Raw genomic sequence first — 19,035 nt, forward strand, 5'->3', positions numbered from 1 at the left:
TCATCCAACAGGCAGAAAACAATATTAATTTGGAAACCTGGTTTCATATATTGGATGTAGGGGAGACACAGGGGAGAGTTCAAGTCTAACTCTACCTCTCTCTCAATGAGTCATTTGAAGGATGTAATTGTTTGAGCTTAATTCCCCAGAATGAGAGGTTAATTTTTGCTTCATAAGTTTTGAGGAATTTAGGGTTGACTTTTGTTTCATAATTCATGTTTCATATTAAAATATGAGGTACACTCTTAGCTAAGATCCAGGCTTCCGTGTTCTCCTTACAGACAGGAAATTAAACTCTCCACTGTCTATTAAGTGTTACCAATTCTGGTCTTAAACAGACAACTACCACGTTTGGCCTTTTATATTCTAAGTACCACAATTCACTCACACATGCATTCACACACACACACACACACACACACACACACACACACACACACATTATACAACTGCAGTTGGCTACTATCACGTTGCATTTCAGCTCAGTAAGAGACAATCCCAAACCAGCTTCAGAACCAGGAAGGAAATTTATTCATAGGTATATTTCTATTAGCAGTCTGCTCAGCGATGGTGTTACAAGAGTATGTCTGCCTCCAATTCAGCTTTCTTCATCTCCAGAGAATATTTTAATTCTTCCATTGTTAATCCACTTCCATTTAATCTTTTCATAATGTTCTCTATGGCACGGCAAGGATCCTTACTCTTCATAAAGGCAAGCTGGAGAAAGCAATTTTGGGGGGAGAAGAGTTACTGGGGATTGAACTCGGGGGCATTCTACCACTGAGCCATATTCCAGACCTTTTTCATTTTTATTTTGAAACAGGAAATCACCAGGTTGTTAAGGGCCTCGCTAAGTTGCTGAAGCTGGTCTTGAACATGTGATCCTCCTGTTTCAGCCTCCCAAGTACTAGGATTACAGGCATATGGCATTATGCTGGTGAAAAAGCAAAAACTTAACAGTTAAAATGAAAGGACCTGAAATCCAGCTTTATACTCTAAAATTAGTAAGTAGCAGGCAGGTCTCTGAGGGGGCGGGGGCTCAGAACCAGGGAGCTTGGGTAGATAGAGATTTAGGTCTTCAACATGATGAATCATTTACAATTTTCTGATTTAAAAATACTTATAAATATTTTCCTAATAATAAATATGGACTAAAAGAATCCCAAGGAAAATAGACCTTAGCATCTTGATAGGAAAGTTCAGTGTTTTTTTTTTTTTGGATCGTAGAAATTTAGAGACTTTTCACAGCAATACTTATAAATCTCAGGCATTGAATTTATGAACCTTGTACTCTAAGGCACATGAGACAATGATTCCTACCAGCAGGGCATTATGAGGCAACGGTGATAAAGGTGGTGAATGGGAATATCCTCACACATGAATGGGAGTTCATGAGGTGCCATTGACAATCAGGCCAAGACACACTCATTCAAAAACATCCCAATGGAAAAGATATTTCCTGAGCATGTACCAGGAGCGATACCAAGCGCTGGAAATACAGCTGTGAACGAGAGATGTGAAGCCATACTTACCAGTGCCTTCTCAGACCCAGTCTGTGGGGCTGGTGCCGGAGCTTCCTGGATCTGTTCACAGACTGGAAGCGCCCCACTCCACTCCCCATCAATGCACTGCTGCTCCTGTGTGCCCACTAAGTGGTACCTGAACAGATGTTAGAATAACACTTAGCCTTTCCACCTTCCCCACGGGGAAACTGAGGCTGTTTGGGGCAGTTGTATTTCAGTACTTCATACTGTGATAGAATCTATCTCCCGGCCCCTGAACCTTAATGCATGCTTAAGTAATTTCAGCTCTATAAAGCAGTTATAAAGTAAAACCACTCTCCTGGGGGAAGAAAGAGGAAAGGGACAAGTCAACCTATAAAACACAGAGAAGTGAGAAAGTCTAAATGGGCGTGTTTATGCACAGTTTTAGGGTGAGTTGACTGAAAAAAGAACCACTTAGTCATTCAATAACCTAATATGGCATTTGCCATCAATCGCTAAAAAGCAGAGTTAGAGACACTTCTAATCTTAGTGAATGGGCTAAAAGAAATGCAGTAGCTTCTAATCAGAAAATATAAAATTGATTTCGAAGTCCAACAGAGAGCCGGATGTGGTAGCACACACCTGTATTCCCAGTACTTGGGGGGCTGAGACAGGAGGATCGCAGGTTCAAAGACAGCTTCAGAAACCTAGGCTTCAAACCTAGTTGTAAGACGTTCAGCAACCTAGTGAGACTCTGTTTCAATACAAAAATTAAAAAGGGGGCTGAGGGTATAGCTCAGAGGAAAAAGGCCCTTGGTACACCCCCATACACAAGAGTCCAACAGAGGTATATAATGAAATTGAAATGTTAGTGAGGTCACGTGACTCAGTAAGACTGAGGTAAGGGAAAGAAAGGACTAGGAGACCCACATGGCTGAAGGACCAGGAAGGCTAAACTAAGATTGGACTTCAATTTTAGTAAATTGCTTTAAGGGCCTCCTCTTCCTCCTCCTCCTCCTCCTCCTCCTCCTCCTCCTCTTCTTCCTCTTCTTTTTCTTCTTTTTTGTGGATTGAACCCAGGACATTCTACCTTTGAGCTACCCTCCCAACCCTATTTTGTTTTATTTTTATTTTGAAATGGCTTACATTGCTGAGTCTGGCTGTGAACCTGCAATCCTCTTGTTGCAGCCCCCCAAGTACTGGGATTACAGGTGTGCACCATCACACCTGGTTCTGGGTCTATATTTGTATACTAATAAATGTTTATATTTCTGAATTTTTTGTATTCTTTAAGTGTTTTGTTCTTTAATTCTTTAGAAAAATATATATTTTTAAATTTTTATTGGTGCATTATATTCATACATCATATTGGGGTAAAAAATCTTGTGGGTAGAGACATGCACACATCACTGATTTAACCCCTACCCAATTTCCACCCCATTCCCTCCCCGTCCTTCCCTCCCTTGCTCGGCTTAGTGGTTGACTTCGATATGTTTAAGTACATTGTGTGTTTTAGAGATTTTCCTCTTCCCCCCTCCTTTCTCCTCCTTTAGGTTGTCTTGTTTGCTCCTCCATAGAATTTTCTTTTTCATCTAGAGTTCCTCCTATGACCCAATTCTCCCTTACTCTCACATATTAGGGAAAGCATCTGATTTCTTATTTTTTGTGACTGACTAATCTCACTTAGCATAATGTCCTTGGATTGTAACTGAAAGAAAAAAATGATACTTTCACTAGGATAAACGAGATTCTTTAGTAGATCCATCTGTTTTCTAGGGATTGGACAGAGCTATCAATGAGCTAAAAAAAAAAAAAAAAAAAAAAAAACTCTCAAAATCAGAATGAGCCCAGAATCCTCAAACCAGTAGGAAATCAGGAGACGAGATGGACATAGACTGGGTCATTCCCCAAAACAATGCTCCAAGGAGCAAGGTTTCATATTTGGAAAGCTGAAGCTGAATGCACTTACCTCTCATTACAGTAATAAGTAATGATGGATCCCGCGGTGAAATTTCCTCCTTCAAAATAACCGTGAGCTGGTTTCACAGGACGGTCACAGTCTCCTGCGAGAAAAGTACAGACGCCTGGTGTGAGGGCCAGTGTGCTCGGCGCACAGCGCCCCCTACCTGCAACTTTCTGTGCCCGTTCCTGCAGGCTCCAGCGCAGTGCCTGTCCGACCTGGGGACACATTCTTCAACCAAGTCCTTCTCATCAAAACCAGATTTGTCCATGGGAAGGAGCCATCCCCTGACTCAACCCCTGAGTTATGGAGGATTCAGGAGTACTTTCTAACTGGCAGGAACTCAAGGAAAGTTTAAATTGTAAAGATGCTAATTGTTAATGTACAAGACCACCAGAGTTGAAGGTAGAAGGTGGAAGTAGCTCCCTGGGACAGAAGATAAAGGGCATGGGCTCAAATGGAGGTCGATATCCTTTGTGAAACAAAGTTGTAAAAAGTGAGAGCTTCAGAAATAAGGAAGAGCAGAGCTGGGAAGGAAGAGGACACGCCAGTAGGACTGTGGAAAGAGAGTAGGGGTGATATACAAGGAGTTGTAAGGTGTTTTGTTTTGTTTGTTTTGTTTTGTTTTTACAGTACTGGGGATGGGCTACACCTCCAGCCCTATTTTTTATTCTTTATTTTGAAACAGGGTATCACTGAATTGCAAAAGGCCTCACTAAGTAGCTGAGGCTGTCTGTGAATCGTGATCCTCCTGTCTCAGCCTCCCAAATGCTGGGATTACAAGCATGTGTCACCACGCCTGGCTTTTATTCTTTATTTTGAAACAGGGTCTCACTAAGTCGTGGAAGGCCTCATAAAGTAGCTGAAGCTGGCTGTAAACCTGCAATCCTCCTGTCTCAGCCTCCCAAGTATTGGGATTACAAGCATGCCCTGCCACGCCTGGCTCGGAGTTGTTAGTTTTTGTTCTGGCTCTCCCACTTACTGTGTGGCACCAAAGCCATTTCACCTCTCTTGGATTCCTTTCTAATATTTTAAGATGATCAGGTTCAATATTATTTTTAAGGGTTTTTTTTTCAGCTCTGAGATTGTATGAGGTGAAACATAGTGGTCAAGGTTAAAGCTTAAATTAAGAATGATTATGTGGATACATAAGTACTGAAACATAAAGGTTGTAAAAACAATAAGTCAGAAAGAGACAAAAATTATAAAACTATGTATAATATAATACCAGTTTTGAAAATCACACACAGTCACACACAAATATGCACAGAAAAAATGCCTGGAAAGTTATATATCAGAGTACTTATAACTATTATCTGTTGATGGTAAGGTTGTAGGTAATTGTTTTCTTATTTTATTTTCTATATATGATTTACAGCAAAGATGTAGTGCTTAAGCAGTTAATAAAGAACCTGCAAGCTGGGAGTGGTAACACATGCCTGTAATACCAGTATTTGGGAGGCTGAGGCAAGAGAATTGCAGGTTTTAAGCCTGCTTCCGTACTTTAGCAAAGCCCTCAGCAACTTACTGAGACCTCGTTTCGAAACAAAAAGTAAACTAGGGCTGGGGTGTAGCTTAGAGGTAGAATGCCCCTCGGTCCACTCCCCAGCACCAAATAAAGATAACCTGCGAAAGCTCAAAGACTGAATTTAAAGGCTGGGTAGAGAAAATAAAAAAGAATTTCTATCAAGGAATTGGATCAAGGAATTCCAGCTTAGATAAAGTTCTGGTGACTTTCAAGAGTTCAGTTCTGAACTGAAGGAGGTAATATGGACCTGGGGTTTAAATAGAAAAGAATGTGTGTTACATGTACCAAGGTATCTAAGATTTGAATAATTACGTAACACAAAAAGGTAGAAATCCTGTGGTTGGGAGCCAGGGTAGGAATTGCTAAATTAAAAGAAGAAAATAAGAAAGGTTTGGAAGAAATGAGATTTCAAACCTGTGTCAAGCTAGTGACATAAAATCATATCATCTACATGTTTATAGCCCAACTTCATACAGTATGTATGCATCTTGTCTTCAGTAAGAGCATATGTAGTATATGCTTGTAAACTGCCTATCCATTATTTTAGTAGCTACTGCCAAAACACATCACTGATATAAATGGCTGTTTTCTCATATTCTGAATATTAGGCAAAATCAACATTTCAATTTTTACTAATATGTTTAGTAAAAAATTATCTAATTTTAATTACAGTTCCATACTTATTAGTAATGTTTACTAAAACTGGAGAATAGAAATGCCATTGAAATCAGAATGTTGTAATTGTCTATCCATACAGAACTCTGCCATTTATTTATTTATTTATTGTACTGGGGATTGAATCTAGAGCTAGTTAGATTCTTATAGCTCCAAGCTATACATTCAGCCTTTTTTGTATATTTGTTTTGAAACAGGGCCTTGATAGTTGCTGAGGCTGGTCTGGAACCTACCATCCTCTTGTCTCGGCCTCCCACCTACTAAAGTACAAGCATGTGCCACCACGCCTGGCAACTTTGCCATTTTTATAACAGGTTGTCTTTTCCTTACTGATTTCTAGGACCTCTTTGTATACTTAAAATACTATTTACCTATCAAATATGTTACAAATATTTTCTTCAAATCTGTTATTATCTTTTCATTTCCGGGATGTCCTGTAGTATACTTAAGTTTCGATTTTTAAGTTTTAGTTACATGGGTCCTTATTCTCCCTTTATGACTTCTGAGTTTTATGTTACTGTTTGGGGAGGTCTTTCCCATCCCAAGATAATGAATGTTCTCATGTTTTCTTTTAACAACTTAATAATTTTTTATATACTTAAACCCAGCTGAAATCTATTTTTTAACATGGTGGGAGCTACAGCCCCAACTTTGTCTTCTTCCAAATAGACGATTATATCATTATCATTGAACACAAATGTTTTCATGGGTTTAAAATGAATTGTCTTATCTCTGTCCCCAATACATTGCTGTTTTAATAGTATGCTAATTTATAGCACCTATAATTTGACGTGTTAATACTATTTTTCTTATAACATTGTTGTACATTTTACTATGTGATAAGGCAAGTGTTCTCTCTCATTTGATCCAGCCAAATATGAACATTAATCATGATTTTCCAAAACTAAGTAAATAAACTGCCCATGTTATATATTTACTATTCCAAGTAAGACTTTTAAATTAATATTTGGTTTCTTATTTTTTTTATTTAAAATGCTGGTGGGGATTGCACTGTATTATTCAGTCAGCCCATCCAGGACATTGCCATATATTTTCTTTTACTCAAATCCTGCTTGATGTCTTTTATTTTTAACTTTATTTTTATACCTTAATATTCAACTGATAGTTCTTAATAAAAAGGTAAAACCACTTGATATTTTCCAATATTTATTTTATATACCAGTCTGTATTGCTTTTTAGTAGGATTTCTTGGATTTTTTTTACATAAATTTTGAAATAATGACAACCTTCAACACAGATATCATTCTACTAATCCATCCTAAATAAATGATAGCATAGACATAAGGATGTGGGGGGAGGAATATGGGAGTATAAAACATTCATTTCAGCATTGTTCATAATAGCAAAAATATGAAAAGAAAGTAAATGTTTATCAATATGAGAGATATGCAGTAAATCATGATATACTTATATGCAGTTATTAAAAGCAGTACGTAAGCCAAGTATAGTGGCACACTCTTCCTATTCCAGTACTTTTGAGAGGCTGAGACAGGAAGATCTCAGTTCACAGCCAGCCTCAGCAACTTTATGAGGCCCTCTGCAACTTAGTGAGACTCTGTTTCCAAATAAAAAATAAAATAGGGCTGGGGGTGTAATTCAGAGGTAGAATGCTTCTGGATTCAATCTCTAGTACCACGCAAATGCACACATACAGACACACACACACACACACACACACACACACACTCACACACAGCAATAGGTAAACCCATAATACTGGTTTGAAAAAGTGCTCAGGTGTATTGCTATATGAAAAACAGCAATTCAAAAAGTATGTATAGCAAGGTTTAATTTTATAGATATACACACCAATGATTATTTAATGTTTATTTAGTTTTAAAACATTTTATTTGGATGTTTTATTTATTTATTTATTTTTAAATACATTTTTATTGGTGCATTGTAGTCTTACATCTTAATGGGATTAAAAAAAAAAAAACTCATGGAGCTATACACGCACACATCACCCAATCAGCCCCTACCCAATCCCTAACCCTTCCCTCTCCCTCCCTCCTCCCCATGCTTGGTTTCCTGATTAAATTTGATATGTTTGTTTTTTCTTCCATATATGGTCAAGTTATTTTTTACAAGGTTTCCAAGAACATTTGGTGAAGGAAATAATCTTTTCACTAAATATTGTTGAAAAATAATAACTACATGCAAAAGAATAAAATTGGGCCCTTACCTAACACCATATACAAATATTAACTCAAAATAGATAAAACACCTAAATGTAAATCGTTTGTTTTAAATGTTTGCATAAATGTAAGAAAAAGACATGAAATAAATACATCCAAGTAATTACCTCTGAGAGGTAAGACAGTATAGTGATACAAAGAGGAACTTTCTCCTTTTATTATATAATTTTGCAAGGGATGATTTGTTGTTTTGCATATTTTTCAAATAAAAACTTTAAGCCACTATTTTGAAGTTAAAATGTAAAAATTATAATAGTCAATGCCCCCAAACTATCTTTCATTGGACCTAGTAGGACAGGACTCCTACTGGAACCTAGGAAAAGCTGTTTTTTGGATGCTGTTCATTTGACTGGAATATCACTTGAGTTGAGATTTGCTTCCGTGAGATCCGTTTGTTTCTTGACTGTCTGCTAGATCCTAAACTTTTCCCAGCTATAAAAGAAGGGAACATTGCAGGGATGGGGGAGTGCCTAGGGTGACTCTGCTAGTCGGTTTCTTGGGACCCCGATTATGTCTCTAGTACTTACTACTCTTGCAGATGGGAAAGGGAGGCTCCCAGGTGTGGTCTTATAGACACTGGCTCCAACTGCTGCCCTTCAGGATGTAGTGGTCATTGCATGTAAACATGATTTTGTCATCTATATTCACAGGCCCTGAAGAATTGAACGTGCCATTCACCAACACGGGGGCAGGACAGTGGCCCACTGAAGAAGAAAACAGGCAGTGATCTGAAAGGGCCAGGCTCAAGCCTGTCACAGTGAAGTCAGACCTTCTCAGGCTTCAGTGAGAAGATAGTAAATTAGGGCTTAAAGCTATCTATTCTTAATAGGGACAGATACATAGTACCAGCCTGTATCTATAGAGCATGAGAGGTCTAGGTTGCCATTAGGTGTGGCAGAAATGGGCTTGGTCAAGTACACAAACTACATGAACTGGCAACTGAGTGATTAAGCCATAATTAGAAATCACCAGTAGGTATGTTCATTATCTTATTATGTTAAACATTGCTCAAAATCTTGGGACCTATGTTTTAAGCAAGTCTTTCCTTCCCTTTTATCTAGTGAAATATGTATTTACATTTTTGTTTTATTTTGTTGTATTCTCCACGGTGTGGAAAACCAGGAAAGAATACAGAGGGGTGTGAATTTCTTCATATGAATGTGGGATAAAAATACTGGTGTAGCTATATAGATAACCATATAGCTATTTTAAAAACAGAATAGAAGGTTATGGCCTAATTATTTCCATCTCTACAAAGAATACAAAGGATCTCTATAAAGGAGTTTGTGACCTTGAGCAGGCCACTCTCATCTCACCACATTTGTAAATTGAGAACATAATTGTTCCCAGTTTAAAGTTATATGATGTCGAGCTAAAATACAATGTTCTTACTTAAAAATAATAAAGTGAGGATACAGATGAAACAGGATTTGCCACATGTTGATAAGTGATGAAACTGTGAGATGAGGATGCATGTTAATTTGACATCTCTCACTTTTGTATATATATTTTCAATAATAAGAGTTCATAAAGCAGTACAAGATTACAAAAATTACAGAGAATAAAAATAGTTTAATATGTGACAAAAGTTATTTCTGAGGGGGTAGCTCAGTGGTAGAGCATGTGCTTAGCATGTATAAGGCCCTGGGTTCAATCCTCAGCACTCTCCAAAAAGATTTTCTACCTATAAGAGTAACTGATTCTATTAAGACAACTAAATTAATACCCATCTTTTACCTTCCCAGAGAAATTCCCCCGCTACACTGCTTTAAAAGTGGATTCATACAAATTGAGAATTTGTCACGATATTTTAGCATGGCCTACAGAAAAGGGGATGTCAAAGAATAGAGCAGTATGACAATATGGGCAAAGTGGAGAGATCCAGCTTACACAGGCACTTAGTAATGGAGGGCTCCCATCCTTCAGAGGCATTGCAAAGAAAGGTTTTCTTTCCTACCAGGTGGTAGCCCTTGATACAAACGTATGTCCCCAGAATCTGTCCTTCCACCTCCTTTGCAACAAATACACTATTGTCTACTGGAGGAAGACCCAGACAGCTGTCTCCTAGAAGGAAAAAGAAAACAGGTTCACTTAGCTTATCATGTGCTGCGAGGAAGCCCCTACTCGATTTCTGCCTCCAAGTGTTATTTTACTGGATTGACGATCCTGATTTCTTTGAACTTTCCCACGTCCATGTTTATCCCTGTCCCTCCCTTACTAAAGATTTCCAAAAGGAACAGGCATTTCACTCAAATTCAGCCACAAGTTAGCCACTCCCAAGTAAACAACCTCATTCCCAAATAACAGTCCTACAACTTATAATAGGTATGATGTCTCAAGATTTTGAATCTGGTACTTGCTACGTTCCCAGAAAAGAAAGTGGAAGTCAATAGAAACTATTTACTTCAGAGAGCAGGATGATCATTAGAGATAATAAGCCCTTTATGAAAGCAGAGCATTAGGAGAAGTAATTTGAGATTTTTCAATAAAAGAATGAAATATCATAAAGGTAAATGTTATTAAAACCCTAGACATCAAGTGCTTATAAGCTGAGTTTAAGGAAAGCATACGTACCATCTGAGGCAGAAGTTAGCCATGCAACTGTTAGGAGATAGCATACGATTTGACAGAACATCTGGCAATCAACTACTTGACCCAGGCTGAAATTAACCCAACCCAGGCTCCTGGTTTGGATCAAAATAGATCTTCTAACAGTGCTCAAGACCAGACCACTAGCTACTTGCATCTTAGCAAAAATTAGCAAAAATGTTATATTGATTTTCTTTCCCTCAAAAATTGCCAATAAGTTAAATCCTCCTGCTACCGAAAATGAAAATAGCAATAAAGAAATTGGTATGGAGAGGGACCTTGCAAAAAAGCCCAAAGAGGTGGTTAAAGATCTGCCTGATTTAAAACCTGGCTTTAGTAATTTCCTAGTTTCTGGGAAGGCAAATCCATTTGACCTATCCCTTTAAACTTCAGATTTATCCTCTCCCAACAGTGGGCCTACCGGTCTTGCCATGACCTTGATTTCTGTCAATATTGGCCAGTGTTTACAGTCCACTTTCTGCAACTCTGTCTAGCACTGGGGGTAGAGGACTGGGTGACAATCAATGGTGCTAACTTAGCTAAGCCCAGCTCTGAGCACTATCTCCTTTCCCTTTTCCAAACACCAGATAAAGCAGCACAGAAGACTAAAAGCTCAAGGAAGCTAACCTTACCTGTTTCTGTTCCTCCAGCTTTCTGGCTTCCCAGCAAGGAGCTAGCCTAAGAGCTCCAAAGTCCTGTACAGACACATTGTCCTCACCGGGAGTGTGACAAGCTTCCCATTCTGTGGCTCTTCCTGGGGCCAGATTGGGCCTGGGTCCAGAGTTAAACAAAGGAATGAAGAGAGAAGTGAGAGGAAAGCTTTGGTCTCAGGATTTAAAACAAATTAAATTGCTTGAAGTTAGGCATGGAGGCACATGCTTGTAATCCCAGTACCTGGGAGGCTGAGACAGGAGGATCACAGGTTGGAGGACAGCCTTAAGCAAGTAGTGAGACTTATTATCCTAATGATACTGTTTCAAAATAAATAAAAATAAAGCTGGGGATGTATGTCAGAGGTAGAACACAATGTTGCTGGAGAGTGAGCCCAGGGGGCATTCTACCTCTTAGCTGTACCCACAGTCCTATTTTATGTATGTATGTATGTATGTATGTATGTATGTATGTGTGTATTTTGTGGTACTGGGGGATGGAACCTAGGGGCATTCTACCTCTGTGCTATATCCCCTGCCCTATTTTTTATTCTTAATTTTGAAACAGGGTCTCACTAGGTTGCAAAGGGCCTAAGTAATGGAGGCTGTACACAAATCATGATCCTCCTGTATCAGCCTCCCAAATGCTGGGATTACAAGCATGCGCCTCCACATCCAGCTTCCTATTTTATTTTGAAATAAGATCTTACTGAATTGTGGAGGGCCTCACTAAGTTTTAAGGCTGGCCTTGAACCCAAGTACTGGGATTACAAGTGTGCACCACTATGTCCAGCTTTGTTCATGACTATTACACCACTGAGTTGGTTCTTCGTGCACCAATTATAATGCTGGGATAAAATTTCCATATATTTTATGTTTAAATAAAATAATAAATTTTAAAACACAATAAGGTTTTAAATATCATTCTTCTCCCCGCTCATTATTGCTTTGTGATAATCTGTTTATGTCCTTCATCTGAAAGAGTTCAGAATTGCCATTCCCAAATATGTCACTTTGGTATGAAGGTTATTTTAAGCTGAAGACATTTCAGATCCAGTAGATGTTGGCAGGGGTTGGGGGAGCTTTCTTGGAGCTTCCCTTATTTGACTAAAAACAGAAACTTCTAGAAAATAAGGTAGATATAAATTCCTCTGCATTGCAGATGTACTCTCAGAAGGGAGAATGCAAATAGCCTATCCCCAATCCCTTCTCCAGAGGAGCTGATGGCCTTGAAAAAGACCACATAGACCTACAAGGGCTAAACATTATTACAAATTGTCTTAGCTCCTGTTTATTCTTCTTAAAGCCCATTATCTTTCCAAAAGTCATCTATTTTCCTCTAAATACATTTTTGTCCACCCCTCCATCAATTAAGATGGTATATGACCCCCGATTCTACCCACTCCCTTTAACTACTCACCACTCGCTCTCCCACACATATTTCAGTTGCATGAGCAAGTAAGTTCTGATTCTTTTTTTGTTAGTCTGGCTTTGGTTTAATTTGCAGGTCCCTGCTATTACTGAATTTAAGAGGGTAGAGGAAAGGTTTTATTCCTTCCTTCCCTAAACAGTGTTAAGAATTGAAGGAAAGGGTCTGTGCTTCATTTGTGTGTGTATTCCTACCACTGTGCCCCATTACATGGCAGAGTTGTCTGTTAAACAAATAAAAACAATGTAGAAACAAAGGAAAAGAATACAGGCAGCCAGGTGCAGTGGTACAGGCCTATAATCCCAGTACTCTGTAGGCTGAGACAGGAGGATCACAGGTTCAAGACCTACCTCAACAATTTAGCAAGGCCCTCCAAACTCAGTGAGACCCTGTTTCAAAATAAAAAAGAATATAGGGCTGAGGGTATGGCTTGGAAGTAGATTGCCCCTGGGTTTAATCCCCAGTAACACACACATATACAAACAATACAGGCATTTAAAAACCACAGCCCCCTGCTGGGCGTGGTGGTGCACCCTTGTAATCCCAGCATTTGGGAAACTGAAACCAGAGGATGGCATTTCTGACAGCCTCAGCTACTTAGTGAGGCCCTTTGCAAATCAGTAAGAGTCTGTTTCAAAATAAAGAATAAAAAATAGGGGAGGGGTTAGCTTGGAGGTAGAATGCCCTGGGTTCCATCCCGAGACCTGCAAAAATATAAAATACAATAAAATAATAAAAATGATAAAAACCACAGCCTCCCTTCTGAAAAAAAAAAAAAAAACATACTGATCGCTTATCATTTGTTGAACACTGCCCTTTTTTGTATCTTAACTTTTCTCCACTAGTATGTGAACTTCTATAGTGCTACCACCTTCTAAAGTGTGATTTCCACCATGACATTTCTGTAAATATAAAATTAATGCGTCAACGATTTTATTCAACCGTTCATTAATTTGTGAGAAAGCATTAAGACGCTACAACTGGTTCAGAGAAGAATTTGAGAGACTTATATAGTCAAAAGCATTCAGAAATAACTTTTTTAATAGATGCAAAACTAGTTGATATCATACAGAACATTTGTAATAAATTTTTCTATATGATGAAAATTAATGAAAAAGGACAAAATTTGTTTTGCTATGATCAATAATCATAAATTCTCAGATAAGAAAAAATTGCACTTTCATAAATTGCTACAAATTAGTCTCTTTCTTAGAGGGTTGTAAAAGAACCTAGTTAACAGAATCTCAAACTTTAATGTTCCTCTAGGCTTGATAATCCAGAGGCCCTGTGAAAAATATGCCTAAAAACTCACTGGAAATTTATTCCAGTGACCTTTTTGCCTAGCCCAAAGTTTTGAATAATTTTTCCTAACATACCACAGTCAACTTCTTAAAGAATACATGTTCTTCATTGTCTCATATAGAAGTATGTATGTATGTGTATATATATATATATATATATATATATATATATTAAAGGATTAAAAATAAAAATTTAACTTAGTCCTAAATAAATATGGACATAAAATAGAATATTCTATAAAAAGTAATTGTAAGTCACTATGGAGATCAGTGTGGAGAGTAGTCCTTAGAAAACTGGGACTGGGTCCATAATTTTGCAATCCATTCATCTGTTGATGGAGAGTTAGGTTGGTTCCATATTTTGGCTATTACGAATTGTGCTGCTATGAACATGGGTATGAATATGTTACTGTAGTTTTAACCCCTTTGGAAAGATACCCAGAAGTAGTATAGCCGGATCATATGGTGGATCTATTCCCTGTTTTCTAAGGAATCTCCACACTGATCCCCATAGTGGCTGAACTACTTTGCACTCCCACCAACAGTGTAAGAGGGTTCCTCTTCTCCCACATCCTCACCAGCATTTGTTGTTATTTGATTTCTTTATTAAATGGAATCTCAGTATTGTTTTAATTTGCATCTCCCTGGTGGCTAGTGATGTTGAACATCTTTTCATATATCTATTGGCCATTTGTATCTCTTCTTTTGTGAAGTGTCTATTCAGCTCAGTTGCCCATTTCTTGATTGGGTTATTTGTTTTGCTAGTGTGAAGTCTTTTGAGCTTTTTATATATTCTAGATATTAGCCCTCTATCAGAGTGGTGGCTGGTAAAGATCTTCTCCCATTGTGTAGGCTTTCTCTTTAGGTTCTTGGCGGATTCTTTTGATGAGAAGAAACTTTTTAGTTTGATGCCATCCCACTTGTTAATTTTTGCTTTAATTTCCTGAGCTTTGGAGGTCTTGTTGAGAAACTTACCTCCTGTGCCTGTATGTTGGAATGTTGAGCCTATTCCCTCCTCTAATAACTTCACAGTCTCTGGTCTAATTTCTAAGTCTTTGATCCATCTCGAGTTGATTCCTTTGCACAGTGCAAGTAAGGATTCAGTTCCATCTTTCTACAAATGTATAGCTAGTTCTCCCAGCACCATTTGTTGAAAAGGCTGTCTTTTCTCCAGCTTATGAGTTTGGCTCCTTTGTCAAAGATTAATTGACTATAGGTGTGTGGGTTTGTTTCTGTATCTTCTATTCTGTTCCACCGGTCAGTCTGCCTGTTGTGCCAGTACCATGTTGTTTTTACTACTATTGCTCTATAGTATAATTTGAAGTCCGGGATTGTGATGCCTCCTGCCTGGTTCTTGTTGCTGAGGATTGCTTTGGCTATTCTGGGTCTTTTATTTCTTCATATAAAATTCATAACTGATTTTTCTAGGTCTATGAGGAATGTTGCTCATATTTTAATGGAAATTGCATTGAATCTATAGATCACTTTTGGCAGAATGGCCATTTTGATATTTATTCTGCCTATCCATGAGCAAGGGAGATCTTTCCATCTTCCAAGGTCTTCAATTTCTTTAATGTTTTATAGTTTCATATGTTTTCTTTAATATGTGCAGGATAGGGAGAAATTGGGATACAAGAGAGACCCCAGATGATGAGAAGAAACCTCAGGGAAGCCAGCGAGGAGATATAAGAGTAGAGGTGGAGAAAGACTCAAGTTCATTAATAAAAAGACTACCATAGACTATGTGCATACATGTGAATATATACCAACGTCAATCTGGGTACTCTCTATTGGGAGGGAGGAAAATGGGGAGGGGGAGAGGAGCACCAAGAGCGTGTACATGTATGTCATTGTCAACATGATATACACTATGATGTGAGACTGTGATGCATTAATAAAAGCATAACAATATATAAAACAAAAATAATTGTAAACACATCTTTATCTCAATGGCTCACTTCAGGTAAAGAGGTATCAGAATGTTAAAAAGTCCAAATTGCATACATTATTATCTAATATTTCCTCACGAAATATAAAATTATTCACACTAAATGGGCTATATAGAGACTATAAATATCCTCAGTAGTTCAGGTCAGGTTTCACTGTCAAATGAGTTTGAAGAAAACTGTTTTCAAAGATTTTAATTTTAGAATTACAGATAAATTGATGTCATTTGAATATATATATATATTTTTGGGGGGTGGTACTGGGGGTCCCAGACCTATTTTATATTCTATTTGAAAACAGGGTCTCACCAAGTTGCTGAGAGCCTAAGTAGCTGAGGCTGGCTTCGAACCTGTGCGATCCTCCTGTCTCAGCCTCCCAAGCACGAGAATTACAAGTGTGTGCCACCACACCTGGCTTTAACTAAATATATTTTTAGCATTTCTAAGGAGAGAAATAGAGAAAGGAGTAGAGGGAATTATCATCTAATTCTAGGTTTCCTACCCAAACTCCAGGAATGGGTTTCATGTTATGACTCTCCTAAATTATTATATGCAACACTTAAATGCGTGAAAACTGAAGGATGGTTTCAGGCTCTCCGAGCCTTTTAAAGGATGGCTTGATGGCTGAATTAGGCAGCTCTTGGAAAAGTGACTGGACATCTTTCACCTTCCATAGCACACCCTTATTATTTTTACTTTTTCTGTTATATTATTAAAGCACAATATATTTATCAATACTTACAAGCATTCTCACTTTCAAATTTAGAGAATTCATTAATCATCTTTGTTCTATCCAAAGAACCCCTGAACTGAGGGAATTTGAAGATGCTTCATTGTTCTTAATAATATTTTATTTTCTGTCTGTTGCTATCGCCCCAAGGAGGGTGTTTCAAGTTCTTTTATCATACTTCTTTATGTAAGTATTATCTAATGATTATTTTGATCAAGTTCATGAAAGGGAAAGCATTCCCATAGGTGCTCATTAATGGATGAATGGATAAAGAAAATGAGGTATATATACGCAATGGAGTTTTATTCAGCTAGAAAGAAGAACAAAATTGTGTCATTTGCAGGAAAATGGATGGAAATGGAAAGCAAAATAAACTAGACTCTCAAATCCAAGGTACAGATGGTTTTTTTCTTTTATGTATAAGCTGGAAAGAAGGAAAGAAAGTGTGTGTGTGTGTGTGTGTGTGTGTGTGTGTGTGTGTGTGAAAACTTGTGAAAACAGAAGCGTAAATTAGAGGCAGGAGACCAGTAGGCGAGGGGATGTGAGGGAAAGAGGAGGTAATGGTAATAAAACTGACCAAATTGTGTTATGTGCATATACAAATATGCAACAAGGAATACTACTATTATATATAACCATGATGTACCAATAAAGAACCTTTAAAAGTAAAATATTACTAAAAATTAATTAAAAATAACTTTATTGTATTTTTCATTACAAAAGCAACACATATTACTCACATATTCTAGCATGGTTTTATTTGTCCAGGAGATGAACATTTCTTCAGAGAAATATATCTCTTGGTTTATAATTGAAATCAGTAAGAAAAAAAGTATTTAAAAAAAATCCACTGTGCGTTAACATACTTATCCTTTTATAGAAGACAAAAGTTTAAGGTACTACTATAGACATTAGACTTAAAAGCTCAAACCACTTAGACTTCTAACAAAAAAAAACCCATAAGTTACATTACATTCTGATTAAATACGTGCAAACATCGATAAGAGGACTTAAAATGCCTCACATGGGTAGAATAAATAACTAAATAAAAACATTGATCATCAGAAGACAGTGTATTAGATGCAGAAAGAAACCTGCATCAGAAGAGTCATTACAGTACAGCATGCTACAAGCAACCAGATGAAAACCATCCGCTACAGAGCAGAGTAAGCAGCCTTCTGAAGGCAGCTCCGTGCGTAGAAAACAAGCCCCAAGCTGCTGGATGCTGAACTACCCACAGCCCATCATCTCTTCAGTAACAGTCTCCTGTACCATCCACGGTATGAAAGGAACCATTTATTTATTTATTTATTATTATTATTATTATTTGTGGTACTGGGGTTCCTGGAAACCCTTCTACCTCTGGGCTACACTCCCAGACCTATTTTTTATACTTTTTAAATTTGGAAACAGGGTCTCTTAAGCCAGCGCTGCTGGCTTCGAACCTGCGCGATCCTCCTGTCTCCGCCTATCAAACACGGGGATTACCAGCGTGCGCCACCATGCCCAGCTTTATTTATTATTATTTTTGGTGGTACTAGGGGTGGAACCCAGAGGCTTTCTACCTCCAGACTATACTTTCAGACCTATTTTATATTTTATTTGAAAACAGGGTCTCACTAGGTTGCTGAGAGCCTCACTTAAGTAGCTGAGGCTAGCTTCGAACCTGTGCGATCCTCCTGTCTCAGCCTCCCAAGTGCGGGGAATACAAGTGTGCACCCCCATGCCCGGCTTAAAGGAACCATTTAGATAAAGCTGCATTTCATTACTTTCCTTGTTACTCAGACTTCTGTCCAGTGAAAAGAAAAAGCTAAAAATGTACTGTTCCTTTAAAATAATAGATTTTGTTTGTAAGATATAATATCCTTTGGGAATTCCACATTCTTTCTTGGGAGTGGTGACATATTAAGATTACATTTATGGAGACCTTTGGAGACTGTGTGTAAACATGACCACCACTGACCTAGGAGATGGTGAGCCGGCTCATCTGTATGGGAAACCAACTGGTGAGCGCACTGAGTCTTGGTTCTCCTCTGCTTCTGCGCTGTGATCATGATGTGACAGCCGGCTCAGAGGCAGGCATAATAAGACTGCTCTCTCCAAGCCACAGCCACAGCTTTCTTGGAGACCACATCACTGTGACAGACTTCACCAAAGGACATATCTACTTCTACCTATTTTGAAGCCAAAAATCCGCCCCAGTGGAGTTGATTCCCAAAAAGCCAACTTTATGTCTTTAGGGGCTATGAATGGTACCCTGTTTTTCTCTCCAGCCCTAATTCCAATGACTCAGGAAAACTGCATCAGTCCTCTTTAGCTCTGAGAGGCACGTGCATCAGGTTGAAATGACAGCAGCTGCAAAAAGGTAACCGAGAGAAGGGGACCCTTGGGGAATTTGTGGTCAGATCCTGCCCTGAAGGGCCTTGAACGAGTTCTCCAAATGAAAAGGGTACTTCTAACACTGCTCTTCCATCACCACAGAAGAGACACTTTACAGACTAAATTTCTCTGGTACCTTCCATTC

The 19,035-nt window shown here is 38.2% G+C and overlaps 1 protein-coding gene across 1 annotated transcript; it reads right to left on the minus strand.

Moving 5' to 3' along the window:
* Positions 1-573: 573 nt before the first annotated feature.
* Positions 574-18,565, minus strand: C4BPB (complement component 4 binding protein beta; the record flags this gene model as incomplete). Its single annotated transcript, XM_080698721.1, is given in 7 exon segments — positions 574-717; positions 1,533-1,659; positions 3,454-3,547; positions 8,394-8,433; positions 8,437-8,570; positions 9,757-9,930; positions 18,475-18,565. Coding segments are annotated over 7 exon segments (804 nt in total).
* Between the last annotated feature and the right edge of the window lie 470 nt (positions 18,566-19,035).

The sequence above is a fragment of the Muscardinus avellanarius genome (assembly GCF_963383645.1).
Source record: "Muscardinus avellanarius genome assembly, chromosome: 7".
Classification (NCBI taxonomy): domain Eukaryota; kingdom Metazoa; phylum Chordata; class Mammalia; order Rodentia; family Gliridae; genus Muscardinus; species Muscardinus avellanarius.